Source organism: Falco peregrinus, chromosome 6 (genome assembly GCF_023634155.1).
Source record: "Falco peregrinus isolate bFalPer1 chromosome 6, bFalPer1.pri, whole genome shotgun sequence".
Classification (NCBI taxonomy): Eukaryota; Metazoa; Chordata; class Aves; order Falconiformes; family Falconidae; genus Falco; species Falco peregrinus.
The window spans coordinates 58,731,960-58,754,657 of NC_073726.1; the positions used below are offsets into that span (position 1 = coordinate 58,731,960).

Here is a 22,698-nt window from a genome sequence, read left to right on the forward strand (position 1 = left end):
GCCAGCCGGCTGAAGCGTGACGTCCCACTATTCCTGCACAAATCACAGCATAAAGTCTGCCTCCCAATTTCCTTAAGATCCCATCACCTGCTTCTTAGCAATATTCGTCAGCCACTCCCCAAAGCTAGGCAGCACACCCTGTCCCCAGGACAGTGCAAGTACACAAAGGAATCAGAAATCTAAGCCACGATTGTTTTTTAGATCCAATGTTTCTTTTATTTCTGTTCAGGTGAATGGAAGTCATGGAGTTAGTACAGTGTAATTTACAAATCAAACTTCTGACCAGGCACAGGGCCAAGGGGTGTCAGGCTGCAGCAATCCCGATGGCCTTTGGCAACAGCAACGTGACAGCAGGCTCTAAAGCGGATTTGTTTTTCCTCGGAGAAGAGTTGTGCCTTGGGATCTCCCCTCCCCTACCACTGCTCCTCATCAGCCTGCTGGGGTATGGCAAGAGTGAGACGGCATCACCAGAACAGGGCCGGGCTTGCCACCTCCCAGCCACGGGGGCCACACTGGGATTGAGGAGGGGCTTGGGTCCCTCAGGTTTTGGGAAATGAGAATCCCTTTCCGGAAACACCATGCCAGCCACCTTGCAAGGCACTGCTCCGAGAGCATTTTGGCTAAAGCCTGTTAGGTTTTTAGAAGGGACTGCAGCAGATTGCTCGGGGCTGGTTATGTCTAATTTGCTGATGAGGAGGCATGACAAACAGCTGACCAACCAAACACCCATGAAACACTAATTCAGACTGATCCAACAATTCAATAAATAACTCCTCACCTTGGAGGATAAGGCAGGAAACAAAAATGGAAGGAAGAAGGGATGCTTGGAAGAACACCACTCCCCCATTCCCTCCTCCAATGTACACACATGAACACACACATGACAAATAAAATAAGGGGTTTAAAAAGTTTTTAGGGTGGGTTTGAATTCATCTAGTAAAGGAGGTGTAAAAAATAACCAGCCAACCCCTGCACACTTTTAAAGTATACACAGACGAAGCTGGGTGAAGGTCAGTTGTGACTGTGCCGCCCTCCCCAGCCGCTCAAGGGTGGCACTGGTGAGCAGGGGCACAAGCTTAGTGCCCCTTGCCAGCACTGAGTCAAGTCTTGAGTTTTTCTGCCCTTGCCTGGAAAACGAACGTTCCTCCCTCCCTGTGAAGGCAGCAGTCAGTGGTGTTTAGCAGCAGTGGGGGTAAGATGTCCTGAGTAAGGTGCATAAGCTACATCCTAGCAGCTGTACGCAGTCCCCTTTGGGTCCTCTCAGCCCTGTTGCAGAGCCCGCCCAGCCCTGGCGCTCAAGGGAGGGGACAGCTCAAAATAAATAGGGCACCAGTTATTTTTTTGGCTACGGCTCTAGAGTCTTGTGATGCGGGAGTATTTTCTTAACATTTTAGTTTAGGCCAGTAAAACCCAAAATCCTGATTCTAATGCCAGGGTTTTCTCCTGAAATTAAAAATGGGACAGGAAGGGGACAAGAGCGGGTAGGCAGGGAGGGACAGGCAGACCCAGTCCCATCCTAGCGGAGATCAGAGGCACGTGGAACTGTCACAGTTAGAGCGGGAGAAGGGATGGGGGGCAGTTAGTGCAAGTTTTCCCACAAACACGAAACTCCTTGGCTTGCTTCTCAGTTAATAACAAGAACACAGAATGGGGTAATTATCTGAAAAGCAAATCTGTCTACTCCCCACCTCGTTAGCAAGGCTTCACGGAGGGGATGGTCATGTTCCTCTGCAGTCTCGGGAAGGGGAGTGCTTTGTTGGACTCCCCCACTCTGGGCAGAGGTCTGGCATCTCCTTGGGGCAGCAGCTCTGGTGCCTGGGGAGGGAGCTGGGGGAGAGGCGAGGGGAGTGGAAGGAGACAAGCCCCCCTTCCTGGCAGGCATCCTGGCCAGCTGTGGGGAGGCCAGGGCAGTCAGGCAGCACATCCCTCCCACTGCTGGTGTTCCCCTGCTCTAGCTTTTCTCCTTGGGCGATTTGCTCTTGGAGTCATGCTTGTTGCCCAGCAGCTTAAGCACCTTCATGGGCTTGAATTTGCCTTTCTTCTTGCTTTCAGTCTCCGTCTCCTTGTGAAATTCTGGGGTTGCAAAGGGAGGTTGTTACTGTGGGACGTGGATGGTTGTACACACACTCACACAACAGCAGGGGCAAGGGTGAGAGCTATGAATCAAAGCCCTTCACTGTATGCACACTTCTTTCTAACAGGGGTGCACAGCACAACTGTGCCCCAAACTTTAACAACCCTACAACAAAGGCTCCAGAGTCTACACAGAACAGATTACATCTCTCCTTCTGCACACAATTTCATGAATGCTGCACCTTGCTGGGGTCAGCAGTGAGAACATCACTCCAAAAATCTTCCCAATTGTTTCTTACCTTTCCTTTTAATCATGGCTTCCAACATTTTATCCTCCTCCTCTTCTCTGAAAGAAAGAATGGGAAAGAGATCAGCAATTCAGCCCTGAAAACAGCTGCTGCATTGTTTAAGGCTAAAGAACCTCCTACTTATAAGCCACAGAGGGGCAGATCCATCACTGTGTTGTGAGCATTTGCTACCAGCAGATTAAATCCCACATGCTGCATGTACGGCCCTGTCTTTTCCCACACAAAGCATTCAAAGAGACAAGGACTGGGAAGCCTGGGAAAGACATCAGCAACAGGGACATCTTGGGACACCCCCACAAAGCCACTCATGTGGTGCTGAGTCAGGCAGGCTACACTTTTCCGCTTTTCCCCTCTCCCCTAGCCCACCCCACTCCTTACTCACCTCTGCCGGTCCTCGTCCAGGCAGTTCACAATGGCGTTCCTCTGCTCAATGATGGTCACCAGCTCTTGCATCAGCACCTTCTCCCTCCCTCGGTCCTCATCGGTCCAGTCCTTCTCTACCCAGCCAAATGCCGAGGAAGGACAGGCAATTAAATGGCTGAAGGAGCTCTGAAACTCAGCTTTGGGGCAGACACAATCCCCTGCCACCCTACCATATTGCAGGGCCAGCTGGGCTGGTGGTGCTGTGCAGGGAGAGCCCTGTACGTGGCATCCCATGGGGACAAAAGCAGCATGTCACCACACAAGGCTGGGGAATGCAATGAGATGGGGCAGGACAGCATCTCTAGAGCCAGCTGATTGCACTGACATCCCTAAAGATCTGTTTCTCTTCAAATGAGTCCCACCTAGGCCAGGGGTAGATGATTCCCCGGTGAAAAACGGAGGTAGCTACCTAGCATGATGCTTTACCTGGCTTGTTGAGGAGGCAACGCAGTTCATACTCCACATCTGACTGCCGCTGCTCCAGGTTCTGTTGCTTGAAGCTGCAAGGGAAGAGGGCACCGTCAAGAACCACTGCAAGTCTCCAGAGATGTGGAACATCATCCTAAGGTACGGGGTGAGCTTGGAAAGAACCACCAGCATGCTGATATTATCCTCTACAGCCAGGGAACCAAGTACCAGCAGGGACCAGCCCTGGCTGCTCAAGGCCCTCCTGGAGGAGACATTGCAGGGACTCTGGTGACTTGCATTGAGTCCGTTCTGAGTGTGTTTTGATAGATTTGTCTGCTTGCCCTCTTTCCCTCCCTTCTCCAGGTCAGGAGGCCATGTCAGGCACTCCCCTGAAAGCACAGTTTCAGGAGGGCTGAGACAGGGCTCCCTGTAAGAGCATCAGTGCCTCCCACATGCTTGCACGTACTTACATGTAGATAAGCTCCGATTCATGGCGCACTAGCACATGCTTCTCATGGATGAGTTTGAACCAGTCCACCAGCAGGCTGTCCTCGGGGCTGTCTGCCAGGCAAAGGGACAAATTAGAGCCACCCCCAGCCCTGCAGGATCCCATCACCCTGCAGCAGGCTGGGCTCTGTCAAGTCAGGAGAGGAGCACTGGGCTAGAGCCAACCTGATCTCAGCCTGTTTCTGAGCCCCAGAGAGACCTTATCTCTTCTCCCACCTGTTTCCATCTCCAAGTCCATGGTATGGCTGTGATCATTCTTGGAGCCCAGCACAGCCCCTTGTGCTCTTCCAACCCCAGCATCAGCAGGGAGGAAGTCACTGCTATCTCCTTGGCTGGACACTGGGCAGCCCTAGGGTCTGTTCTGCCCCACACCCACAGCCAGCCTGCCTCACATACCATTCTCAGCACTGCGAAGTTTTTCCTCCAAGGCCACCCCACGGTGCTCCAGCTGGTCCAGCTGGTGCTCAATGGCATCCATCTCCCCATAGATGTCTTCCTCAGGAATGTACTGATCTGTCTGCACCTGCCAAACCATGAGACTTGCATTACCATCAACCATACAGTTCCCAGGAGTAATCCAAAGGCTGGTCAACACTAATGGGGGTGGAGAGACAACAGAACACTCCACCTAAGTGTGGATCTGAAATCCCCACCCAGCTCTGAAGCAAAGGGAGATCACAGTGCTGCCGTCAGTGGGGTCTAGCCTAAACACCATCCTCCCCAGCCACAGCCACCTGCAGTAACCCCTACCCACACATGCATCCACCGGGAGCATGTATACAGCTACGGCCCTGGGGGTAGTACAGAACTGGCTTTTTCCCATCTGCTCCCGAGGGTCCTTCTACCTTGCGTTTGATCAGTGGGAAGCCATGACCCGGTGCAGGAGGACGAACTGGCTTGGAGCCCTTGGGAGGTTTCTTTGCAGAGGGGGAGGCAGCAGGTGATGGCTTCCGGTTGAAGGGGTTCTCTTTGCAGGAAGACTGCAGAGGGGGGAACAAAAGGAGGTATGTGAGGGTCCAGCAAAGGGAAGGGAAGGGTATAGCATCCCACCAGCTGGGACTAAGCAGACAGGACAGCCCCAGGGTGCATCTTGCCCCACACCTTCCTAGAGGAGGAACACAGCACTGATCTCAACCAGCAGCCTAGCCACGGGGCAAAAACCAGCTGTGCTCCTGTTTGGCATCAGTTGCCCAGCTTCTCTCTAACAAACACACCGAATTGTTTTCTTTCACGATTCTCTTCCTATGTGCTCTGACCACATGACATCCTGCCTCTTCTCTAGCACATGGGGCAGACAGAGTACAAGCAGAGCCACCATTTAATAAGCACAAGTCTGAGGCCACAGGGGGTCACACACCAAACTGACCTAAAGGGCAAGCCTGGACTTGCGATGTCCACTGTGACCAAGTGATACGTGGGGGAGAAAAGTTCCCTGATATGGATGGGAGGAAGGTCACCATCTCACCTTCAGCTGCGGCTTGGGTGAGGAAGGCGTCTTGGGGCTCCCAGCATCCCCATCTGAAGTCAAGAGGACGGCTGTAGTGCTAGCCCCAGCAGGAGGCTTGGGGGGCAGCCGGCTGGGGCTGGTCTTTAAGCTGCCAGTGGAAACACTCCTGCTGGCATGTGGGGTGCTGGGCTGTGCCTCCCCACTGAAGCTGGCCAGCTCGCTGGAGGAGGAGAAGGAGGAGTTGGTGGAGAGGCTGGCTGGGGCAGCAGGGCTTTCACTGGAAGAGACACTGGCCAGTGGCGTGTCAGTGCTAGAGGTCTTGGTGGCTGTTGGCGTGTGGACAGTGGGTTCAGAGGAGCTTTTGGGCACCGAGACCTCATCGGTGTCACCCGGCACCTTGGCTGAACTCTCAGAGTTGATGCTCTCAAGGCTGAGGGCTGGAGATGGAGTAGAAGACGATGGCTCCGAGTGTGACAGCCTGGAGATGGGGTGGTGGGCTGCAAAGCAAAGGGAGAGCTCAGAGAGGAATAGGGGGGCAGCCAGGAAAGAAGGGGAGAGCAGTATATGCTGGAGGCAGGGGTGAGTGCAAAAGGAATCAGTGTCTCTCTGTCTCCAGAGAAGACAGAAGGGACCCTCCAGCACAAAGGTCTTGCCTGTAAATGCTGTGCTCCAATAGGTAGAGAGGACATGGCTAACACAAGTTCCAGCACAACCATCACTGCATTAAGGCCTGGCCTGCCAAGGTGATGCTGAGGCACCTGGGAAGGGGGAGCCTCCAAGGGGCTGCACAGGTGTTGCAGAGGTCAGATTAGGCAGTGGGAGGAAGCTCACCTAGTGGGGAAGCACTGGGGGCTCGTGGAGCTGGCCGCTTCTTTGCCTTTGGGCTGCTGGTGGGAGTGATGCCATACCAGGGGTGGAGAGGCTTGGCAGCAGTCTCACTCTGCTCCTGCTCAGGCGTGCTCTTTTGGGCAGCAGCACTCTCCTCTTCCTCCTCATCCTCCTCCTCAAAGGGGTTGTATGGTCTGGGGTCTGTGGCGTCAGACCTGCTCTCCTCGCTCCTGGCTTTCCCTACCTCCTCCCCATCCTCCTCCTCTGAAGTCCTACTCAGAGTCTCGTGGCTGCTGCCCGGGGGGGGAGGGGGAGCTGGCTTCTTCTTGGGCTCTGCTTGCACTAAGGCCATCCACGGTGGGTCCTTGGCTCTTGCAGCAGCTCCAGCACTGGGGAAAGAGAACGGGAAATCGAGGTGGCAGGGAGCAGAGACAGGCTGGGATGGCGAGGCACAGGAGAGGAACTTAGCTCTCAGGGGAAAGGACAGACGGAGCAGCATGTTTCCCATGCAGAAGCCAGCTTTCTCATCCAAGGGTGGCCCTAGTCTTCCCCAGACACAAAGTGTCTTGTTCTCTGTGGGCAAACCTACGGGCCTGAGGGAAGCACAGCCTGCCTGACTTGCCTGCTGGACACAACGTTCTAGTTTCTGAATATTATAGCCTCCGTCTGCTAAGCAGTGGTAAAGGCTGAGCTTCATGGGCACAGCTGTTCTCCCCTCCCTGACACCATTCCTACACCCAGCTCTGCTCCCCAGGCTGTGGATGGAGGGGGAGTCGAGATCAGATACCTGCCCGCATGGTCACACTCCCTTCCTACGCTCCAGAGGACTGTTTGTCACCTTATCACCCGAGTGTCCCGCAGCTGGAAGCACCCACCGTTGCTCCTCTGGGGGCACAGCCCTTGGCAAGATGACACCACAGCTCAGTGAATCACTGCTTATGAGGAAAGTGGCCATCACTTGCCACACGCACCCACTCCTTGGCCACTGCAAACGTTGGGTGCTCATGCTACCTCCGGCCCAAGAGCAGGCAAGAATGAACCAGCACCCATGGGCTCCTGGTAAGAGCCCAGGAGATGTAAAGGTTGCAGCCAGGTACTCACAATGTCCCTGCACCAGACCTTTCCCAGGACAAACCCTCCACAAGCCAGGCAAGTGTCCCCTTCTCAGCATCCACAAGCAGGACCATTTCAGAAGGCACGTGGCAGTCTGCATGTGCCACAGAAATGCCTTCCTGAAGTCCCCACACTCTTTAAAAACCCTGAGAGACAAAGACCCTGGGAGATACAGACAAATACTGTCAGTCTTACTGTACTGGCCTGGCACCCATTAAGGGAAGGGGCCTGATCATAGCCTACATCCTCCTAAAAGCAGGGGCTGACGGAAGTGGGAGAGGAGCTGTCCCTATAGCCCCACGCTGCTATGTGGTTTGCAGGTGATCTGTGAAGAGAAGGACGTACCGATCAGAGGAGCAGGGTCTCCCTCGGGGTTTTGGGACAGGGGGGCTGGGTTCAGGTGCCCTACCTAGAAAGACACAGGGTCAGACTGTCACAACACCAAAAGGACATGAAGAAAGAAGTTAAATCAACATGAGGTACCTCTTATACATCTTTCTGCAGGAGGCTGGCTCTTCCCACTCTCTGAAGACCTCACGGCATTTCTCCCACAATTGGTGCAGTCAGTCAACCCCAAACATCCCCTTTTGCCTTTTTTTTCCCACCCCACGAGCTGCACCTGGAGACCTGATGTGCCCCCCCTGACCCCACACCTGCAAACTGCTCTAGCGCGGAGCTCTGGAGAAACGTAAGGGAGCAGGCAGGTGTGAAACCTAGTGCTGCTCTCCCCACCAGGGGGATGGCTGGCAATCCAAAGCTCAGTGTCTGAGCCCGAGATTTGTTCAGAGGCAGAAGGGTGTCAGGCTGCAAAGAAGGAACAAAACTCATCCCACCTGCAGCCAACCACCTCGGCGGCTGGGAAAACCGAGGGTAACCCCTACCATCACTGTGCTCTCTTACCATTCACGACGGCAGGCCCACACTCGCTGCCCTCGCCCTGGAGAGTGGACCTGGGCCGCGGCACTGGGTGAGAGGTCGGAGGGGAGAGGGCCGACGTGTCCGCAGCCCTCCTTGGGGCAGGGGTGGGTCGCATCTCCCTGAGTCGTCCATCCAGTGAGCTGGCTTTGTCCTGGCTGAGCACTGTGGGCTTGCTGGGAAGGGGAGGTCTGGGGGGAGTTTGGGGGACAGGTGCCTCGTTGCCTGCATGAGCAGGGGCCATCGCTGTCTCTGCTTTGCTGGGCATGTTGTCCTTCTCCACAGGGCCAGCAAGCCCCTCTGCAGGCATATGGGTCTCTGCCACGCTCTTCAGGGAGTCGCCATCGCTCTTTCCCACCTCTGCTCCTGTGGGGAGGGTATCCTCACCCACGCTGCCAGCCCCAGTTTCAGTCCTCAGCTCTGGGGACCGTCGGTCTGGGCTGGGCCTCCGCTCCACCCTTCCACTCATGGCCAGTTTACCACGATGCTGTGTGCAGACAAAGGTCCCTGCCTCTGACCCGGGCTTGTATGACCCTGGGAGCAGTGTGCTGGAGCATTCCTTACACCTGCCAATAAGAAGAGAGAGCCCCATGAGATGGGGAATGCCATCCTGCCCCTCAGGGAACGCAACACACCTGGGAGATCCTTACAGGACCATGGAGTTGATTCCCACCCCTGCTAATAAATCCTAGCACAGTCTTGGGGAAGCCATTCAGGAAAGGAGAGGAACAGAGAAACATCACCATTGCACTGTATGAACCCATGGGGAGTTCACAACTCAAATATTGTGCACATTTGTGCTCCTCCTCCAACTCAGAAAAGATCTAATAGATGTGGAAGGGCAACAGTTGGTATTGGGATATCACATGGTTTCCAGGCCTGGAAAAGCAGAAACCCATAGTTTTCTGGGAAAAGATGCATCTGGTGGGGGACGGGACAGAGAGCTACAAGATCACATGTGGTGGCCCTGGGAGGAGGAGAGGGATCAACCACATCAACAATTCACAGACATGAAACAGGGAGTATCAACTGGAATTAGGGGCAGGTGGTTCAGAACTGGCACAGGAAGGCTACAGGCTCCCTTGCGGGTGCCAAGGGTCTAGGCAGGTTAAAGAACTGTCAGACACATTTGTGTGTGTGTGTGTGTGTGTGCGTGTGCGTGAGAAATATTAAGAAACCCTCCAAACTCTGAGTATTAAATAAAACTATGCCAATTCCAACTCAGGAAATCCCTGTGCTGGAGGCTTGAAGAGCAGTCAGGAGAAGCAGCATACAAGCCTAGCCTGGTCTCATGCTCACCCTTGCTGGTGCTGACCATGAACCCCACCAGGGTCATGGCCTTTGGTTGCAAGGACGCGGGAATGACACAGTAGGCCTGTTCTTACACTCTGCCTTGCCTGTTGAAACTGGGCTAATAGCTTCCCTGTCCTTTGCTGTCTGCCACATCTCCTTGGATCATCCACTCTTTCCTCACTGAGCCTTTGAATCCTCCCTAATGAAGCCCTCCAGGCGCTGGCAACCAAGTCAGCCCTTTTCCACCTGGGAAGAGAGGTGGATAGCTTACATGAAAGACAGCCAAGGGCAAGGGGCTGATCAAGCACTCCCATGAAAACCAAGCTTGTTCTTTCTTGTCTGAATACCTGGTGCTTGCAGCAGCTGGCTGCCCTATACTGCAAGCAGCTACTTTTGGTGAGGAATTCTGCTCTGGGTGTCCACTAGATGTAGAGCAGAAGTGCGAGGACACAGAGGCTCTAGAGAAAAGGGGTATGATGAAATGAAGAGATGGCAAGTTCAGGCAAGGGGAAAAAAAGGTTTGTTTTGGTTTTATCTCTGCCAACCCACAGAAAATGCTGCCACAGGACATTCCTGACCAAACAGCACCCATGAACCGGTGGGGGGAGGGGGGAAAGACAAGAAAAGCATAAGAAAGCAACAAACTTGGGATAAAATTAGAGATCTTGCTGCTCAGTCCTAAGGGCCATGAGATGTGCCAAGGCAGACACAGCACCTCTACTATTCCTGGCCCATGAACAATGCTGCACCTGCACCTCAAAGCTCCTGTTTTTGCCCCAGTTGCAGATGGGAAGCTTGATGGGCCCCAGCTCAGCCCCCCTCCTGTAATGTTGTTTGTATGACACATCCCCAGCTGGTTTAGGCAGGCGAATGAGGTCTCCTGCAACTTCGCAATGGCTCAACATTTCTGTCCTCCGATGCCAGCTGCCCACTTGCCAGTTCTTGTCCTGTGGCCCACATGAGAGCTCTCATCCCTTCACCTTCAGAGCAGGGAAAGCAAGTAAAATGACTTCACAGCTGCTGCAGGTAAGGACCTGCACCACAGAGCTGCTGACGTCTAATCCCTCATTCCTCAGTTTGGTAACAGTCTGCAGCTCTCCACATGCTCCCCTGAGAGTTCAGCACCACCTCAGGCAGCATGGGAGCCTGTATATCCAGTTGAGGATGCGGAGTGTAGGTGGAAGGAGGTCTGTAGGATGATGTCCTGGCTTAGACCCTACTGGAAGGTGGTGGTGGTGGTTCTGAGTAGGCAGGTGGTAAAGAGGCAGAACATCGTGGTTTATGAAGGCAGCAGAAACACAAGGTGCTGGGATCCCAAGTCAGTGAAGCGGGAAAGCATAAGAGAGCAGGGGAGGCAGGGAGCAGGGGAGGTAAGCAGCACAGAGCTGGACACAAGGGGCTAGTCAGACCTTTGGGACAGGGGGCTGGCCCGCAAACAGACCCTTGCCAGTATTATTTCAGGCACTGTTGTTAATGCTCCATACTGCCCAAGGACACAGACAAGAGACAGGGTGCAGCTGGCCACAGACCTCCAGTTTGCTGAGAGAGTGGCCGCCCCACCAGGCCTGGCCATGACATACCTAAAGCACTGGCGGTGGTAGAGCTTGCCCTCGGCCAGGTAACGCTGGACCAGATGGACATGCTGCTGGCAGGCGGCGCAGGTACTGCTGAGTGTCGTGCGCTGGGACTGCTCCGACAGGTCCGAGGGGGCATCATCCTGAGACACAATGCACGGGGAGTTCAGGATAGGGGCCATGAGCTGCTCCCCAGCCCATGGCTCCTCCAGAGCAGCTGTTCTGGGTGCAAAGCCTAACACTGAGTGTTTGTGGCACAGCTCAGGGGCTGACCTCAGGGGCTGACAATGCACAGAACAGCTGTCCCCGAGCCCAGGCGCAGACAGGCTGCCTATTCCCAAATTAGAAGGGGCCAGTCCAAAAGGTGTCTTGCCCCTGTCTAGGGCCGAAGGGCTGTGGAAGGGACTAATGTAAACCGCAGGCATCAGGGACCAGCAAGAGGAACCCCTTCTCTCTGGAAAATGTGCCAGCCCAGACATCTGCTAAAACCTGAAATAAAGGGCCAAGAAAGAAAAAGGCATCTTATCTGTTCCTCTAGTCCCACATTCCTGCTCTTTCCTCATCTACAGGGTTACCCTCCCATAGGAAGGAGGGCGCTTATGCCCTGGGTAGCTCAAGGAACCACCTGGCACCAATATGCCAAACCTCTTGCCTGCCATGGACTAATTTCAGTCCAGAGACTCCTAGAGAGAAATCACTCTCTCAGCTGGGTCCCTCAAGGCACCAAAATCGCAGACACCGCTCCCACCCAAAATAAACAGGTAGCTCCCTGCAAAGATCTGTCCTCCTGTGATGGGCTCTCTCCCATCTCCTCACCTGCCACGCAGGGAGCAGCACTGCCTCAGGCTGGCTTTGAATCAAGAAATTAGGTACCTGCGGTGCTGAGGGACCCTCCACCACAGCCACGGGCTTCTTGTGGGACAGCAGAGGAGGTGAGGAGGCAGCAGCTGGGCGCTTCATAGGCGGAGGGATGCTGGCTGGAGGCAGAAGGCAAGGAGGATCAGGAACAGAGGAGCGGTGACTCACACCACCCATGTGGGGGGAGGGGAAAAAGAAATCATCTAGCCTTGTGACACAGGACGGGACTTGTTGCTCCTGACACTTCAGTGCCTATTTTAGGTGGATGAGACAAACACAATTAAATAATGGTTTGGCTGCGGGGCTGCCAGAGAGCTTGGCCCTGCTGTGGATCCCCTTCTGTGGCTCAGGGATACCAGCCTCTCACTATGATTTGATTTACTCATTAAATGCTGCTTGGATTCCTTGTAGTCAACTCCCTAAGCAATGCTCAAAGCCCAGAGCACTCCGGGTAGCTGCTGATGTATTGTTATGACCGACTGGGCCCCAGGGCTTCTGGGCTGTCAGTGTGTCTGTGAAGCATCTCTTGCCCATCAAGGCTGGCACTCACACAGCAGTCCCCAGCGGGAGTCCTTGGCTGGGAGGCCAGCATCCCTGGAGAATTATACAGATGTGGAAGAGATTTATCTGATGTTGTGGCTAGAAAGCAGAGCAGAGGAGACCTGGAGCTCTCGTCTCCACCCAGGAGGGATTCCCTGCAAAAGCTGTTTCAGAGCAGCATCCATCTCAGGTTGCGGTTGCAAGGACAAGATGAGCTGATTTGAGACACTCCACCCTGGCTCCCCTCCCTCTGTCCTCCAGTCACTTTACACTTACCGATGTGATAAAAATCATCTGTGGTAGGCGGGTTGCCTATCGAGCTTTCTCTCATTTTGGTGGGTTAAAGCAGATCACAAGAGGGGCTGATGAACACCAGGGGTGGTGGCCCAACCCAAGCAGCAGGAATGCAGCGTGGAGGGAGGAGAAACAAGGCGTTCCTCTTTCCGCAGCCTGAGCTGTTAAATCACTCCCCACCTCTTGTGAAATCTTGCCCTACTGCACTCCTTGTTCTAGGCCTTTCTCACAAGCACCAGCGAGATCCAGGAGAGGCAGGTACTACCCACTCCTCTCCCTTTCCCCACAAACACACATGGCACCCATTTGCCACAGGAAGGAGGAAGCACAGGGTAATGCTGAGTTTCTTATACTCAAGCGGGAGCAAACTGGAAACCAGAGGGGTGGGAGGACACTCACCTTGGCTGGGGTTGTTGAAATGGTTGTAATACTGAGACACGTAAGTCATGATGCTGAGGCAGTCAGGGACTTTCATGGAGACCATGTCGTTGGGATCTAGCAGGGCTGGGATGCCCAGCTCCCGCTCTGCCAATTCAAAGGCCTGCAGGAACAGCAGAGAGAGGCATTAAGGAGAGAAAACTGATGTTCTTTGAAAAATAACAGAGAAACCAAGTTGAAGGACTCTGGGGAAGGTTAAGTAGTAACCCTGTGGCATCTGTGACAGAGGCTCCCAGACGTGCCGCTTGACTTGAAAGGTGGCATCAGAAGCAAGGGAACAAGTTGTTCCAGCTGCCCTTTCCTCCAAGTCATTTCAGCTGCCTGTGCCCCTGGCAACTCACCTGAGAGGTCTTGTCCTTTGGCTGCTGCACTAGGACAGTGAGGGTAACCCTCAGGAGGTCTCAGTTTTCACTGGAAAAAAAACCCAGTGTTTTTTCAGCCCATGAAACGGGCATACCACCAGGCCTGTAAAGGGCCTAAGGCTGGGAGATACTTCCAGCGACACAGCCAAATGCTGGCTTTACTGAGCAGTGTCCCCAGCCACCCCAAATACTCACCTCACAGGAACACCAACTCTGCCCATCCTTTCACGCTCTGGGGTGCTACATCTTCCCCTCCCACAGTTAACATAGCTATCCTGGCTCAACAGCCAGCAGCCTGCCATGTACAAACCACTTCAGTACTTTTCTGTGTCACAGCAAGCAGAAACAACAAGGACATTGTGATAAGAAGCACACAGCTCCTACAGCTGCATATACGGCTACTTAAAAGGAAGGAGTGAAGGAGGAAAATAGGTGTTTCAGAGCTTCCCACTTAGCAGTGTATGTGGATTACTGGCTATACGCCGGCCATCCCACTGTTGTGTCAAGGGCAGCATACCCACACTGATCTCCAAGGGAGGGGGGATGCAGGACTACAGCAGGGACCAAAGAGAAACCAAGTCAGGAGGGGAACAGTGTGGTGTGGGCACTAAATGGTGAGGTACCAGGTGCAGGATGTGGGTAAAGCCTGAAGGTGCCTGGTTTCTGGGGCACAAGATGCTGTGCAGGGTGTGGGATCTAAAGAAAAGGAATGGAGAAATACATGAAAATGGATATTTGCAGTAACCGGGGGTGTAAAATGCCCCCCGTGGACACGCAGCTCTGCTCAGCTTGGCTTCAAGCTGGTTCTCTGGACAGAGCCTTGCTGAACACAAGGCTGCAAGCAGCAGGGAGCAAGGAAAGACCCCAGCTTAGGGGTCACTAACAGGACAAGAAACCCATTGTGTGGCTCCTGAATGCGAAAAGATAGCTGCTAATGGCAAATGACCCAAAATAACCCAAATGACCTAGCTGGACTCATCTTGGGAAGGTGATGGCCCATGTCTCTCCATGGACTATGAGATGGAGCCGGCAGCAACTAGGTCTTTCAGCAAAAAAATCAAGGCTATTGCTGCTCTGTCCTACCATTAGTCTGTGGGGCTGGGCTTCTCCCCATTCCCCACTGCTTACTTCTACTATTGGCTCCAGATGTCCCAAGCAGAAGCACAACATAGGAACCAGCCCAGGTCCAGCATGACCTTCCTCTCTGCTGACACCTGTAGTAAAACTAGCTTCCAGCTTCCATCGTGTAATGGGTTTGGTTTGCATGGCAAGGTTTTGGGGGGAGGGGTGGCTACAGAGGTGGCTTCTGTGAGAAGCTGCTAAAAGCTTCCATTGTGTCCGATGAAGCCAATGCCAGCAAGCTCCAAGACAGACCCACCGCTGGCCAAGGCCAAGCCCATCAGCAGCAGTGGTAGTGCCTCTGGGATAACATATTTAAGAAGGGGGAAAAAAACAATCTGCACAAGTTGCAGTGGAAGAGAGGAGTGAGACTATGTGAGAGCAATCTGCAGACACCAGGGTCAGTGAAGGAGGAGGTGACAGGCGCTGGAGCGGAGATTCCCCTGCAGCCCATGGTGAAGCCCATGATGTGGCAGACTGTCCCTCTGCAGTCCATGGAGGTCCATGGTGGAGCAGATAGCCACCTGTAGCCCATGGGGAACTCTGCACTGGAGCAGGTGGATGCCTGGAAGAGGCTGTGACCTGTGGGAAGCCTGTGCTGAAGCAGGCTCCTGGCAGGACCTGTGGCCCCATGGAGAGAAGAGCTCACGCTGGACCAGGTTTTCTGGCAGGACTTGTGACCCCACGGGAGATCCAAGCTGGAGTAGTCATTCTTGAAGGAATGCACCCCATGGAAGGGACCCACACTAGAAAGTTCATGAAGACCTGCAACCCTTAAGAAGGACTCATGTGGAGAAGTTCATGGAGAACTGTCTCCCACGGGAGGGACCTCACAATGGAGCAGGGGAAGAGTGTGAGAAGGAGCAGCAGAGAAAACGTGTGATGAACTGACCAGGACTCCCATTAGCTGTCCCCCTGCACTGCTCGAAGGGAGTAGGTAGTTTAGAATTCGAGCATACAAGAAGGGAGGGGTGAGAAGGTGTTTTTAAGTTTCGGTTTTAGTCCCCATTATCCTACCCTGATATGAATGGTAATAAATTAAACTAATTTCCCCAAGGTGAGTCTGTTCTGCCCGTGATGGTAACTGCTAAGTGATCTCCCTTGTCTGGACCCATGAGCTTTTTGTTGTATTTTCTCTTCCCTGTCCAGTTGAGGAGGTGAGTGACAAAGCAGCTTTGGTGGGCACCTGGCATTCAGTTAAGATCAAATCACCACACGCTGCCTGCAAGTGTGGAACAGCTGAGGTCAAGAAGATGTGGCACCGTTTTAATCTTCACCTGAGATGTTGTCTTGGCAACTATCAGGACACCCATCTTATCTTCCCTTCAGTACAGGCTAGAAGCTGGTGTTTCAGATTCCCTTATGTTTCCAGAGAAGCTCCCCCCTGTTACTTACAAACACAGATTTTTCTTACACCCTCACCACCATCATGAAGTCTTCCCACACTACGTGACCTCCATCAAGTCATTCTCACATCCCTTCTTCCTTCTGTACACTGATTAATGGGGACTTACCAAACGATTATTCCCATAGACATCATCCTTGGAGAGAGAATCAAAGTCTCTGAAATAAGAAAGCACAAAAAAGCCACATGAGGTGCAGAGGAAAAGTGCCCCAATGCCACCACACGAAGGTTCTCAGGACAGCCAACTTTACAAGTCAACATATAAGACCCTAGATAAACAAAACCTTGGCAAATCAGATTTCAGGTTGAAAGGGACAAAGAATGTCATGCTCATCTCTTGTTACCTGCTTCTCCTGCCCTCATGATTAAAGGCTGCAGAAACACCAGGGCCATGTTCTGATTAGCACCCCACAAGGTTGCACTGAAGGGTGCACAACATCACCCCAAACCTCCCCCTCCAAGGTCACCGGCACAACAGCAGGAGGAGGAAGAAGCAGCAGATCCCGCACCTCAAGAGAAAGAGCCACCTGTGCTAGATCTTTCCCTTGTACAAGGGTCCACAGACAAACAGCCCTGCACCCACCTTAAGAGAGCTGAGGTCACCTCAGGATTTGGGGTGACACAGAAGGTGTTAAACCGCACTTCTGTCCTTGCTTGCTCCCCCAACACTCAGCCTGCTGAATGCAAGGCACTCGGGGCACAGAGAGGAACCCCAGCAGTTCCCAACCCAGGCATTTCACATTGTTCCCCTGGATCCCTTTTGGGGGGATCAATCAGCCCAGCCACAGGGATCAACTAGCTGCTCTCCTCAGAGCAGCAGAAGGCAGAGGGTTAAAGCGATCTGCAGGTTTTCAACAGAAGGGGAAAAATACAGGAAGGAGTTAGTTATGCCTTTTGCATATGCGCGTGGGTATAATGTGTGAAAACAGCATCACGCTAAAGGGATCACAGTCCCTTCCTGCCAAGGATCTCAGCTTTGTTACCAAAAAAATCTCATGCAGCAGCTCGGTGTGCCTGTGAGCTGGATTCACAAAGGAGGACACAGCCCAGAGGGGTCGAGGGTCAGGCAAAGCCACCCCAGTGGCCCAGAGAGAGGTGCCAAAGCTCAGGAGACTGACCCTGGAAAGACAATTCAGATTGAGGGGAGGAGCATGTCCCCCACCCCAAAGGTGGTGCGCAGGAATCGGGCAAGATGGCAAATCCTCAGCTGTGCGCCTGCAGAGAGGGTCTGCGGGAGCCTCCCTTCCTCCATCCCCCTTTGGATTTTATTGCCTTTTCCTGTAACACTGACCCAGTCCACCCCGGCACCACACCGCAGGGCCACCGGCCCCTTCTCGAAGCCCTTCACCCTTTCACGCGCCTTTCCCAGTGCTGCAGAGGAAGTCCATGATGAGCTCAGGAAGATTCTCCCATCTGCCCGAGCCACCACAAAACCACATTTCCTTCGTTCAAAAGCAAGAGGCTGCTGGTGCCATTTCCTCCCAGATAAATTAAACCACGGCCACTGGCTGCCGCGGGACCAAATACAGCAGACACGTGGAAGATGGGTCAAACATTCAGCTCTGTGTTTAGCACCTTCTGAAAGCTCATGCAAATACGTGCACAGAACTCAGCATATTCAAAATACCACTTTTCCCTCTCCACATGCTGGTGAGAGAAAGCTTCAGCCTAGTGAAAACCTGTGCCTTTTTTGTATTTATGACTAATCTCCACTGGGAGATTTTTTTCCCTCCAAGACTTTTTTTTTTTTTTCCCCTAGAGAACTCCTTTAACCTTGCTGTTACGTTTTTTCCCTTTTAAAGAAAATACCAGCTTGGGAACACAGGAGAAGTGATGACAGCAAAGTTATACATCAACTGCCCTCTAAACATTCACGACCTTCATTTTGAATGCCCTGACTTTCAGGATATGGGAGTGGTGCAGCTGGAAGCTCAAAGACTCCTTGGTGGCCTGGGCTGGGAGAATATTTTTTGACAGGCATAACACCATGTCCACTCTGCCCCAGCGAACCAAAGCCATTTTAGTAAACCAAGGCAAATCTGCCTGGGAAAGGAGACGCCAGCAGAGAAGATGTAAAATTCGAGAGGTAACAGGGGGGCTACCAAACAGCAAGGGAATAGAAGATTTTTTTCCATTAATGTAGGATTACAGCCTCTCAGCTTTTACCCAAGATGTGGAAGTCCATCAGTACGAGGCCCCAGGGATCACCGTTTATTGAGTTCCTCTCCACTGCATTTTCCAGCTCCCTCTCAGAACAAGCCAAGGAGGACTGTGCTGACCTCCATCACATATGACACGAGCAGTCCCACATGCAGCTATGTTGCATCTCCATGCATGTTCCCTGTACCAACGTGCAAGGAGCATAGCTTCTCAGGTATGGGGGAAAGTCACCCCGGGCATACCCCTTTCCTCTTTATAAACTGCCTCATTTGCAGAAAGACCAGAACTTGCCATCCTGCAGCTCCATGACATGTGGCTGCATGTCACATTATTATCTTGCCTTGATTTCACCAGCCTTTCATCCAGCTCTGCTCAGGCTCCTCTCCTGATAACATACCAGTCCCAGGGATTCAATGTAAAAGAGGGAAGACTCTGGCTATCCCAGCTGAACAACTGTCTTGACTCAGCAAACCCCAGCATCGTAGCATATCATGGAGTAATATTTCCACGCAAATAACATCCCAAATGCTTACCTAATTAGATACATACAGAGCCACTAAGCACTCCAGGGTTTAGGGCAGCTGCCAGGGAACACAGCAGGCCAAGGGAAGGGGGATGGGTGTGCCATACAGCTAAAACCAAAGCAAATTCCTGGATTCCTCAAATCTAAATCATGAGCACTTTAACGGCAGTGCCGCATAATAAGCCCTTCAGCTTTCCAGGTCTTGTCAGGGAAATGCAGGCAGTACAGAGGAAGGAACAAACGAGATTTGTGATCCTGCCTGTAACTAAATCCATGGCTCTAGGGACAAAACAGCGTTTCTAACACACGGCTCTCATCTCCTGTTTTCCTCAGGCCTCCATCTCTCTCAGCAGTTCAAAGGCATGTACCATGCTCTTATTCTTCTTGCCCTCGAATGCCAAGAACCTCTCCTGAGCTCCAGGGAGGCTGCACAGCTTGGGATGCTGAAAGATGCTTTTTGCTTCACTAAGCTGCAGCAAATGCCTTGTAAACACTAATTCCATGCTTTAGATTTCTAGAGCACTGAACAAACAAACTCATTAATCCCCCCAGTTCACTGTCAAGTTGGCCTGGAGGCTTCCAGCTTAACTGACAAGGGAAAAGAAGATATTAAGTGTCTTGCCTCAAGACCACACAGCCAGCAGTCCAGTCAGAGGCTATATCTAGGTTTCCCGTTTCCCACTTGGGAGAGAGAGAGACAGGGAAACCAAGCGAGGTGCATACAGTAGCAAAGCTAGAGTCAGAGACTTTCAGCTTCATGGTTCAACACACAGGTCCTGCAGGCAAGCACCTCATCCTTGGTGGTTAGTTCAAGACACCTTTAGCCAGATTCAGTAGACAGCAAGCATTGCCAGTCTACTTCCTTCAAAAAAACGACCATGTTTCCAAGAGCTCTGCACGAGCTTCTCTGAAGCTCTCCAGCGGAACATCCCGCTGTCTTATCCCATCGTAATAGTGTTCAAATCAGGGGTCATGTGGAAAACTGTCCTCAGCCTCACTAACCCGTACGTACGGCCTTTTATGACAGCCTCTTCCCCAGCATGTCACCTGTCAGCATAGCAGCACACAGGGGAGTGTCTGGGCAGGGTCAAACAACTAGGACAGATCAACAGCCACCACAGCAGCAAAAGAAAGCCCAGAGGCTCATGGTGCCAGAGGAGTGGTGGCACACAGGTAGGAAAGAGAGCTCTAGCTCAGCTCTTGTACGGATGTGCCCGTTCCTCCCCTCTGTGACCCAAGGGGAAGCCAGCAGGAAGCAGGGAAGCAGCTGACTACAGAGGAACTTTAGCTTTTGGGGAGCAGCACAGCTGTCTCATGCAGGCCAGGCAGCCCTGCACAAAGGAAGACCACACAAGGTCAGAAACGTACTTGCAGATCCCTGCCAAGTCCCATTACCAGGCTGACTGAAAACACTTTAGAAGAAACGAAGGGCAACCATTTTTGCTCTGCCGTCAGGAGATTTACTGCCTCTGATCCGATCTTCCCACTTCCAAATCGGGACAGGCTGAAGAAGCTGGAATCAGATGAAATGATGCTACTCTCCTGACCACCTTCTGAAAATCCTTCTACAACATGCCATGTCCTTGTAAGGCCCTGGGCTTTGTCTCTACAATACAGCTCGTGCAGAAAACCTGTGAAGCATTTAGTTAGGACATCTGCCAAGAGCAGATTTAAGCCCGCTGACAACTTAAGAGCAGCGGTTGCTGCTTAATGGGATGGTAAATATGGTTAATGGGAAAGCATCAGGTGGTTTTAGTGGTGTTTATCGTAAGCTTTTGCTGAACCTCTGCTTTTTAGTTCCCCATTACTGTGCCACTTAAAAAATAAATAAATAAAATTCAGAAACACAGTGATTGCAAGTGTTTCTGTCCTTAATTTACCTCTTCTCCTCCAGCAGCCTTGCAACTGGGAGCATTTTCAGAGGCTCTATTCTAGCTGGTCAGAGCGAGCCATACCCCCCAGGAGCTGCCAGGACACAAGGCCACGCAGCTCCCTCAAGACCCAGAGCGATGCAAAGCCACCGTGTAGAGATGCCCTTGGTGGCTCCCAAATGCCACACTGAGGGTTTTGTAGCAGCCACCTGAAACACAGCAGGTAGTAGTTTGGTTTCTAGCCTACCTGTTCAGCTTCTCATTTTAAGAACACAGGCCTGTTTTGCCCTCCCATGGACACCACAGCTCCACAGTGGAGTGACTGTTAACTTTCTGCTTGCTAGAAGTTGCTGTTGTGACAGAAGGCCATCCCAAGGCCAGCTCAGAAAACAGGATTTGGTCAATTCAGGCAACCTCAGAGGAAAAAACACCAGTCCTGGAGCAGAATGTGATGGGGGATGCACCACCAGGCTTTGCTAACAGGCAAGTAGCGCATGCATGCCAGAGGCATGGCAAGGTGGGGCCATGCCTACCTGCATTGCAAGGGCTACCAAAGATTAGAGCAGACAGGAGGCGGATTCCCAGCAGTGCTGGGGCACGCAGGGTTATAACAGCAGGTTGGGGCAGATTCCTTCCAGCAGATCAGCCAGTTTCTCCAGCCTGACACTGTGCCCTCAAGCAATCCTAAACTCACTGTCTACCTCTTGAAACTCACATTCCCCCTCAGAGCTACCCTGCAAAAGGGAGGCTGATGAAGGAAACTCAACTCTAAGCCATCTGCCAGTGGAGGCTAGCAAGGCTGGATATCCCCGCTGGTATATGCTACCTCCTGCTTTCACTGCAGCATCCACAAAAAACAAGCTGGAAGCAGCAACCTGGTCTCTGCAAGTTTTGGAGTGGCTGCCTGTGGCAGCCAGGAAATGTCCCTGTGCCGGGCAGGCCCCTGGTCCTGGGGAAGTGGGAACGTCCACCTCTTGCAGAGAAGAAACTCCCACACGCCCAACTGCCGGCACCATGCCTCCTCCCTGGCAGGTACGGCTCCCAGCGGGTGCACGGGCCTTGCCCACCGCCACGCTCCCCTCGGCCTTAACACACACGACTGCTGCTAACCCCGACCTTGATGTCTTCGTGCGCCCAGGTCAGAGAGCTGCTTGCCCAAACGCGGCACCCTCCATCCCGGTACCCAATTATTTCAGAAGGCGCCGGAGCCACCGCTGCGCTCTCTGCCCCCGAAGCCCACCGCCCCTGCACGGAGCGGCCTCCGACGGCGCCTCCATCGCCCTGCGAGCCCCCGCCCGCCCCAGCAGCCGCCGGGGAGCTGCAGGGGGGCACGGACGGCCCAGCCCCTCCATAAACGGGGCTCCCGGCGCCCCCCGCACCGCAAACCTGCGGGTCCCCCCCGCTCTTCCTCCTCCTCCCCCTGCGACCGCAGGCCGGAGTCGGGCCCCGCGGCGCCCTGTCCGGCGCGGCGGGAGAGGCGAGGCCGGTGCCGCGCGGCCTGCACCGCCGCCGCACTCACAGGAGGTCGGGCCGGTGCCGGTGCAGGATAGCGCAGAAGGCCAGGCCGTCGCGGAAGGAGGCGCTGAGGTCGCGGATCTCCACGCCGCGGTACCCTTCGCACTGCCGGCGGCACCAGGCTTGCAGGGCGCCCCGCGGGCCCGACATGGGGGCGGCCGCTCCGACTGCCGCCGCCGCCCGCCGCCGCCGCGAACCCAGGGGCGGGGCGGGGCCGAGGGGGCGGGGCCGAGGGGGCGGGGCCCAGGGCTCCCCGGGGCCGCGCGCTTGGCGGGCGCCTGGCCCGTGGCCCCGCGCGGGAGGAGCGCGGCAGCCCGAACCCCGAGCGAGGCGGGGGGCGGGCAGGAAGCACGGGCGAGAAGGCGGCAGCGCGGTCCCCGGGAAGGGGGAGCCGCGTGTCCTGGGAGCGGCTCCCGGCTCCCAGGCGGGGAGGGCAGGAGGCTGGGGAGGCGCACCCGCGCCCTGGCTCTCCCCAGCTCGCGGAAGGCTGAATTCTCAAGAGCAAAGCCCTGACCAACAGTTGCAGTCTTTTTTCCACTTGGTCCCCGAAGGAGAGGGAGGACAGCACGCAGGAACTGAGAACAGTTGGGACAGAATTCAGTTTAACTTCAGCTAAAGAAAAGAACCAGCAGGCAGCCTCCCTTCCAGCCCTGCCGGCATAAGCCACGGCAGCAGAGCACATGTGGGACGTAGGTGGCTCCCAGGGTGGGCTCAGGGCCCGGGA

The 22,698-nt window shown here is 53.9% G+C and overlaps 1 protein-coding gene across 3 annotated transcripts; it reads right to left on the bottom strand.

The window, feature by feature from the left end:
* Positions 1-190: 190 nt before the first annotated feature.
* On the bottom strand, positions 191-22,178 carry MICALL1 (MICAL like 1). 3 transcript variants are annotated; one of them, XM_055808130.1, is made up of 16 exons: positions 21,979-22,178; positions 16,015-16,063; positions 12,981-13,122; positions 11,763-11,866; positions 10,896-11,032; positions 8,008-8,588; positions 7,453-7,516; positions 5,998-6,383; positions 5,185-5,663; positions 4,565-4,699; positions 4,116-4,242; positions 3,683-3,773; positions 3,231-3,304; positions 2,764-2,878; positions 2,373-2,419; positions 191-2,073 (listed from the first exon to the last, which is right to left on the bottom strand). In XM_055808130.1, exons 1-16 carry the CDS (start codon positions 22,122-22,124, stop codon positions 1,952-1,954), a joined length of 2,799 nt encoding a protein of 932 aa, XP_055664105.1. In that variant the 5' UTR covers positions 22,125-22,178; the 3' UTR covers positions 191-1,951. The 3 variants fall into 3 exon arrangements, with proteins under 3 accessions (XP_055664105.1, XP_055664106.1, XP_055664107.1); XM_055808131.1 differs by lacking the exon at positions 21,979-22,178 and having other exon boundaries at positions 13,361-16,059; XM_055808132.1 differs by lacking the exon at positions 21,979-22,178 and having other exon boundaries at positions 11,763-11,862; positions 12,981-16,059.
* Positions 22,179-22,698: the final 520 nt, after the last annotated feature.

What these genes read in the sequence shown, in the direction of transcription:
- MICALL1 (XM_055808130.1), bottom strand. Translation starts at nt 22,124, where the DNA reads ATGTCGGGCCCGCGGGGCGCCCTGCAAGCCTGGTGCCGCCGGCAGTGC. An exon ending in AGACCCTGCTCCTCTGATCG is followed by an intron (nt 6,384 to 7,452) that starts GTACGTCCTTCT and finishes CTCTTTCCCCAG; the next exon opens with TGCTGGAGCTGCTGCAAGAG. An exon ending in CCCCAGTGCTTCCCCACTAG is followed by an intron (nt 5,664 to 5,997) that starts GTGAGCTTCCTC and finishes TTTGCTTTGCAG; the next exon opens with CCCACCACCCCATCTCCAGG.